We start from the raw sequence: 7,227 nt of genomic DNA, 5'->3' as shown, positions 1-7,227 counted from the left end.
TACAGCACTGAGTGTTAGTAATGAATTACACAAGCTAAAGAGCTAGGATTTTATCAAAAATGCATATTTACTAATAAAAATGTAAAACAATACCATGTATCAAATATATAGCCCTGAAAAAAGACCTGAGATTAGGCTGGAATTATGGGAAACCCTTTTGGCTCACTTCAAAACATGTCTACACCACCAGGGGATTCTTCTGACTGAGTAAGTCTGAACAGGGTGCTGCCCCATCCAAAGTTTGGTTTTTGAGTGCCAGTCTGCCCACCAATGGACCACCGCACCAGGCCTGTGTGCAATGTATGTAACACTAAATAAGGAACTCTGTTTGGACTAGATTATCCATGGAAATCTTTTTCTGGTCACCCTGAAACACGAGAATCTGCCACCAGGAGAATCTTCCAAAGAGCTGTGGCCAAACTCCAGCCTGAACTGAGGCTGGTTTGTGAGTGCCAGGCTGCCAACTCACAGGCCCACAGCCCTTAATAAGGAGCTGGGCTGGGGCTGTGATTAGGGGGGGAAATCCTTTTTGAATCACCCCAAAACACTCTCCCCAGGAAGTTTGGGCAGAGTCTAGCCTGACCCAAAGCCTGATTTGAGTGCTAGGCTGCCAACTCATGGGCCCCCAGGGCCTGAATAAGAAGCTTGGTTTAGACTGTGATTATAGGTGGAAATCCTTTTCAGATTACCCCAAAGTACACATCCCTGACACTGGGGGGCTTTCCTGAAGAAGCCTGGTTAGCATCCTGCCTGACCCAAAGCTTGGTTTGTTAGTGGTAGGCTGCCAACTCACAGGACACCAGTCCTGAATAAAGAGCTGGGTTTCATCTGGGATTGCAGGTGGAAAAACACGTCTCTGGCATAGGAGGACTCTAGCCAATAAGTCTGGGAAGAGTCCAGCCTGACCTGAAGCTTGGCTTCTGTGCGCCAGGTTGCCAACTCACAGGCCCCAAGCCCTGATTAAGGAGCTTGGTTTCAGCTGTGATTATGGGTAGAAATTAGAGGTGCACTGATGCATGGGTCACATATTAGATGAGCACTGGTCCGTCGCGACCGCTCCGCACGGGCCCTCGGGCGCCACCGCCGCCCAGCGCCCCCAAGGCCCGGCCCAGCCCAGCGGGATCCGCAGCTACAGGCGCTCGCCCACCTCGCGCTCGCCCCGCCGCGGGGCGTGGCCACACCACACGCAGCAGCCCGGAAGCGGAAGGGGCGGGACCTGGTGCTAGGCGGAGACCGGAAGTGAGGTGTCGCTATGGCGGAGCTCTACGTGAAGCCGGGTGAGGGTGGGGGGTTTGGGACTAAGGGAGGACTGGGGAGACGCTGTACTCCCCCCGTAACCGCGATGTCTCGTGTTCCGCAGGGAACGCGGCGCGCGGCTGGAACGACCCTCCGCAACTCTCGTACGCGCTGCAGGCCCGAGGCGGCCGCCGGGGCCCGCTCACTCGCAGGGCGCATGCGCCGCCGCCCGCTGCCGCCGCCGGCCCAAGTAAGCCACCGGGATGGGTGACGCCCGGCGCCGCCCGGGCAGGTGTGGGCGGCGCAGGCGGTTGCGCTCGGGCCGGGCCGGGCCGGGGGGGCTCTGATGTCTGCTGCTTTGTTCTTGCTCCAGCTCCGGAGGGCGCCGCTCACGCGGCCTCGAGTCCAAAGCCCGTGGGGCCCCCGCCACTGGGGCCGGCGAGCCCCGCGCTGCGGGAGGGCGCCGTGACCCTTGTCACGAGCGGAGCTGCGGAGGAGCAGGACGGCAGCAGCCCGAGCGCGGAGGACGTGGTGGCCCCTCTAACCGAGGCTCTGGGCACCTGCCGGGCCTGTGTGCAGGTGAGAGTGGCTGGCCAGGGCCGCCTTCGACACGCGGGAATGTTGTTGCATGACAGGACCCCAAGCGTGAGCCCCAGTGTGGAGGGAGTGCTGGGGCCTCCCTCAGACACTGGGCATGAAAGTCTGCTTAGTGCCTGTCCACGGCTCTGAGCCCCAGCCCCCATGGGTGCTTCCCAAGCTCTCCCCCATTCTGCAGTGGAGCAGGGGGTGCAGACTCCAAGAGGCTCCTGCTTGCTTTTTGCTTGGGAATACCTTAGCCTGGGCAAACGGCACAGGCTGGCAGCAGTGAGGGGGACGGTGCTCGGAGCTTCTTAGTAGAGATCCTATCTGTGCTCTCACAGAAACAGGTTTGTGATGACATCAGCAGACGCCTTGCTGTGCTTCAGGATATGTGGGCCCAGGGGAAGCTGTCTTCCCCTGTGAAGAAGAGAATGGCCATCCTGGTGCAAGGTGAGCCTGGGGACAGTGATCTTTGGTGATGGGGCCGCAGGTTGAATCCAAGGAGAGGTATGCTGTAGCCACCACTGCCTTTTGCGTACTGCTTCCCAGGCTCCCCACCTTTGCACGTGGTCCCTCATTGTTGAAGTCATTGGGGACACATAAGGGGTGCTGAGATCACCTGTGCGTTCCCTGGAAGCAACAGCCACAAAACTGGAAGTGACACTGGAAGACATGCCCTCCATCCCAGCAATGGGCCGCTGGGGGGGACCCCCCCCCCAGACTCTGGAGGCACCAGTCGCCCATGGGTGAAGTGCTGTCCTGCTGCCCCTCATCTTGTATCTCAGTCCGTTGCTATTCCCATCTCCACCCGTCCATTCAGAGGTGACAGGCAGCTATGACCCTCACCTGATTTGCACCCCTGTGGTTCTGGGCATGCGACTCTTCTATTAGGCGCAGCCATGCTGTGGGGACTGGGAAGAGTCCAGCCTGACCTGAAGCTTGGCTTCTGTGCGCCAGGGACTGGGGGAAAGCGTTGTTCCTTACTGAGGGATGGATCCTTTCTTGCAGCCAAGAGGGTTGGGGTGCTTACTGGCACTCGCCTTTTATTCTAGAGTTGCAGAAGAAGAACTGGGACTCCGCAGATGAAATCCATCGCTCGCTTATTGTGGACCACGTCAATGAAGTCAGTCAGTGGATGGTGGGAGTTAAACGCTTAATTGCTGAGACAAGGGACTTGCCCCCTGGAGCTGTGGCTGCAGACACTGAAGAAATATCTGGAGTTCAGCCAGGTGGAGAAGCCTAGTGAGATGGGCAAAGCTATGAGGACTTCAGCTGCACCTGGGCAAACTACACCTTGAGGTACTGGAAACACTATACAGCACTAATGGAAGAAGGATGAGACTCTTCCATCTCCCTCTGCTGCTCCAAGGACCTGATTCAGGACATTTCTCCAACGGGCGCTTTTTAATTACCAGTTCATCTTGTGGCAATGTGCTGCACACTATTTAATAATAATAATAAAAAATGTCACTCCTCTATGTCCAAGCCTCTGAGTTAACTCAAAGCCCAGTGCTGAGGGAGCCCCTGCAGTCAGTAGGCTCCATGGTACAAGATGAGGGAGTACTGCAGTGCCCTGAGGGTAACTGGCATTACAGAAGCTTCACAGATACCAGCAGCACTACAGCCCTGCACAGGACACTTGACCAAGGCACAGATGTTGGGCTGAGTCTAATGTGCCCCAGGACCTGACAGTAGGTGTGGCTAGAAAAGGGGGGATGTGCTGGCCACTCCTGATACCTGCTGCCCTTCAATGGAGCAATTGGACACATGCAGTGAGTGGGGGTCACAGTCTGGCCCTGATCTTCCTAGGAGAGCAGGGCTGAGACTAAGCAAACCTCCCCTTTGCAAAATCAAGCACCACTAGGCACAGGCAAGGCCAAGCCCTAGGATTGCAGGGTTCATGGGTGGTTCCTGGGGTTTGCAACGTATCAGACCTTTCAGCAGTCCCCAAGGCCCCCACAGGCTGAAATGCTGCTCCCAGCTTGTGGACCAATCATTTTGCTGTAGGTCTTTAAGAAGCCACTCTCCTGCCCTCATATTTTGGCCCTGGAAAGGATAGGGGCTTCACCTGCCCACCTCCACTAGGAGAAAGTTCTGTCAGAGAACCTTGGGAAGCGGAGAGTGGAGGCTGCCTGTTGTTTCCTAATAGCTCACGTCTGGGCAAAGCTAAAAATAAGCCGAGTCCTGCACATTCTGAATGGCCTCAAGCCATGAAAAGGACTTCCCAGGCCTCAAAGCTGCTTAGACTGCACCAACCCAACAGGGTGCTCCTTGCTGCAGTGATAGGGGGGAGTGGGGAAAGTCTTCCTGCTGTGGGGCATTGAATGCTAAGATCTACAGCATCCCACCCTCCCCTAGAGGTGCCACAGGGCCCAGCGGTACCTGGATGTTCACCTGTTTTTGATCTGATTCTGTAAGGTAGCAGCTCCAGTACAAACAGGAGTCCAGGGGAGCAGTGAGCACTTCCTGTGCCCTGAGCAAAGGCAGAGTTGGACACGAGGCGTAGAAGATACTCTGAGCAGGAGGCTTTTCAGGTTCTTTATTGAAGAGCCTCACAGTGAGTCCAGGTGAACTCATGCTTAACAGTCAGCAGCGCAGGAGCCAAAGCTAGCCCCCCTGGGCAACAGAGCCCAGGCCTCCAGTTCCATAAAGAGATCCAGGACAAAAATCGATTGCAGAAAGGCAGTATTAAAAACTCAGGCCAGGCATGCAGCTGGCACCACCACCAAAGGCTCACTCTCTTCTGCTGCCCCAGGGCTGAGACAGGCCAAGGGGCTGAGAGTTCTCTCGCATCGGCCAGTAGAGCATGCTAGCAGGAAGCTCAGATGTCCATCTTAAACTGCTCTTCCTCTGTGGGAGGGGAGACAAGGGGTGGTTAGCATAAGGCTGGGCCTGCATACTCAGTGCTCCCACCTCGAAGAGGATGAAGTCAGCCGAAGAGGCAGATGGGGGGTTGGGCTCTGTGGTGAATGCTGGGGTGCCTGTGGAAGGAGCCCCCTACAGGCCCCTAACCCCTCCCCCTGCCTCTCAGCAATGGCTGAGGTGCTGGTATTGGGCTGACCGCTAGCACAGGCTCTGTGCTGATGTGGCTTCCAGCACAGTGCTCACTCCACAGCAGCCCCTGCAGAAGGCATGTGGAGGAAGCCTCAGCTTGTGTCCAGTGGCACAGAAAGCCTCCTTTAGTTTAGATCACACTTGCTCCAGCCACAACAGAACAGAAGGGGCTTTTTGACACAGAAAGGAATGAGCAGAAGTACAGTGGGGGGCTATCAGGCTCTGGCTCAGGCCAACCCAGGGCAGGAATTAATACAATTTTCTACGATGCTCCAAGCACGACTGCCCTATGCAGACTGGTCCCAATGGTGGTAGGGGAGCTGCAGCCTGGTGCACTGATTCCTGCAGAGAAGTTAGTCCCTGCAGCTCAGTAGGATTTTCCCTATACACTCAAATCTCTGCTCAGGATAGACCACGCAAAGATGTTACCTTACAGCCAGGCCCCTCAGGAAAGGAAGGGCCAGGGCAGGCTGCTGTGTATGCAGCTCCTACCTGGACTCTCTTCCTCCAGCTCATTCTGCTCTTTCAGGTCCTCGAGCTTGGAGAGTGCTGTATGGGTAGGAGTGGTGACACCAGGGATCTGTGGGAGGCAGCAGGGCGGAGTCTTAGCGATGGGGGAGTTTTTACACTCCAGCAGGAACTTGCGGTCATAGATGATCCTGGTACCTGCCAAAGCCAAGCAAAGCATCACCCCGAGGGTCCAAGGTACTCAGCCTCTTCAAAATGGCCCACAGTTTGGGGGAATCCCAGCCCCTACCCACAGCACAGGGGCCTGGGCAGTTCTACAAACCTGCTTCCAGGAAGGGTGAGGGTAGCCTGAAAGGAGATGCACAGCAGCAGGCAAGGGCCTATCGCCTTCTTAGTCTGGTGCAAAAGCAGCAGCTGAGCAGGGCATGGGCTGGGGAAATACCCTAGTCATTCTGACCTGCCCACCTGGATCCCAAGAGAGATGCTGACATGATGCTGTAGCCTGGGTTACAGCAGAGGTGCCTATTCTCTACCATCACTGACATGAGGGTGCTACACTCACATGCTTTGTGGCACACACCACAAAGACTTATTGGCACCTTCAGCTGGTGCATTAGTGGGAAGCTCCATGCCCTTGGCAAGCTGCATGGATCAGCGCCTACTCCTGGAAATGACCCTGACCTGCAGCCCAGCATGAGTTCATCACTTGCCTTCTAGCAACGCTTTCCACCTGCCCAAGGCTGACCTGCCTCTTGCAGCTAGGGGGAACCTCTGCTACACTGCAGTGCTGGTACCTGGCAGGGAGCTCTGGGAGAAGGGTGGAGACCTGCTGTTGCTGCTAAAGCCCTTTTCCTGTCTGGAGCAGAGATGAAAGCTCAGCCTCCCGGCAACTTCTCCTGGGCTTCCTGTTCACCAACCCTTCCCCGCTCCCTCTGGGGTGCCACAGCAGGGACCCCTGGGCACTCAGGGCCTCTTGCTAACTCATGTTTGCTCCCAGTTGCTCCACCTCTGCTTCCTGCACACACGCCCCTCTGGCCTGCTCATCCCTTTCCTTCTTTCCACTTTGCTAATCCTCTCTCAGCACAAATCTGCCCTTTGCTGCCATTACATTCGCCATCCTCTGATGTGTCCCACCCTGGGCCTGTCCTGGCTAGTGAGACTGTGAGCTGCCAGGCAGGCACCAGTTACTGCAGTTTATGTAGGGAGGTCTGGGTCAGCCCCTTCAATGCTGCCCAGATCAGTGCAGTTATGCAGTGTGTGTGTTAACTTAGGTTTAGCTGCTAGAAGCATTAATTCATCATTTAAATATACCTTTCAGTACAAACACAGGAATTGCTACACCCGTATCTGAAACGCAACTGTCGCTGGGGCAGCTCCCAGCAGATGCATAACAGCTCATAATGTTCTGGGAACTGGGAGGCAGAAGGGGCATGGCCATGCTGCCCTTCTCATTAAGGCCCTGTCTATCCCACCTTGCTCCCTCATATTTCCGTTTCAGCTCCCTTGGTAGGGGCCTGGGCACAGGAAGGGACTACCAGGTAGCAGCGTGCTTATGCTGTCACTGAGTCCTCCCAGTTGGAGACTGAGGACACAGCGGTTGAAGTGCCAGGGGTGCCTCAAAGGTGTGGCGCTAGGAGCAACTGGCTGGATAACATGCATGTATCAAGCACCCTGGGATCTGAGTCTACTGTGAGGCACAAGAACCTAGGTCCTCCCTCTCCTCCCACAGCACCGTGTTCCCTAGCACCTTGGAGCAGTGCCAATCCAGGACAATACGCACTGTCTGGCACCACCTGCTGCCACTACCACCCCTTTCCCAGCTAGGGGCTGCAGAAAGCATGACCCTTTAGCAGACCAGCTGCAGGCAGTAACTTTGTTCAGGGATATGCC

The 7,227-nt window shown here is 56.0% G+C and overlaps 2 protein-coding genes across 3 annotated transcripts in view; one reads left to right on the top strand and one right to left on the bottom strand.

The window, feature by feature from the left end:
- SRA1 (steroid receptor RNA activator 1) overlaps nt 1-3,295 on the top strand; it is a 4,076-nt gene extending 781 nt beyond the window's left edge. Inside the window, exons 1-5 of one of the 2 annotated variants that reach the window (XM_019534796.1) lie at nt 1,187-1,277; nt 1,361-1,486; nt 1,610-1,815; nt 2,157-2,265; nt 2,868-3,295. In XM_019534796.1, the coding sequence (XP_019390341.1) occupies nt 1,253-1,277; nt 1,361-1,486; nt 1,610-1,815; nt 2,157-2,265; nt 2,868-3,058 (657 nt within the window). In that variant the 5' untranslated portion in view covers nt 1,187-1,252 and the 3' untranslated portion in view covers nt 3,059-3,295. Of the gene's footprint in view, nt 1-1,186; nt 1,278-1,360; nt 1,487-1,609; nt 1,816-2,156; nt 2,266-2,867 lie in introns of those variants that run through there. The other variant, XM_019534795.1, reaches the window with a different exon arrangement.
- A 1,044-nt stretch (nt 3,296-4,339) lies between these two features.
- EIF4EBP3 (eukaryotic translation initiation factor 4E binding protein 3) lies at nt 4,340-6,822 on the bottom strand. The gene is made up of 3 exons (XM_019534708.1): nt 6,810-6,822; nt 5,362-5,535; nt 4,340-4,665 (listed from the first exon to the last, which is right to left on the bottom strand). Exons 1-3 carry the CDS (start codon nt 6,820-6,822, stop codon nt 4,637-4,639), a joined length of 216 nt encoding a protein of 71 aa, XP_019390253.1. The 3' UTR covers nt 4,340-4,636.
- Nucleotides 6,823-7,227: the final 405 nt, after the last annotated feature.

Source organism: Crocodylus porosus, unplaced genomic scaffold (genome assembly GCF_001723895.1).
Source record: "Crocodylus porosus isolate Cpor-Errol unplaced genomic scaffold, CroPor_comp1, whole genome shotgun sequence".
Taxonomy (NCBI): Eukaryota; Metazoa; Chordata; order Crocodylia; family Crocodylidae; genus Crocodylus; species Crocodylus porosus.
This window is presented reverse-complemented; position numbering and strand designations above follow the sequence as displayed.

What these genes read in the sequence shown, in the direction of transcription:
- EIF4EBP3 (XM_019534708.1), bottom strand. An exon ending in GCTGGAGGAAGAGAGTCCAG is followed by an intron (nt 4,666 to 5,361) that starts GTAGGAGCTGCA and finishes CCCCTCCCACAG; the next exon opens with AGGAAGAGCAGTTTAAGATG.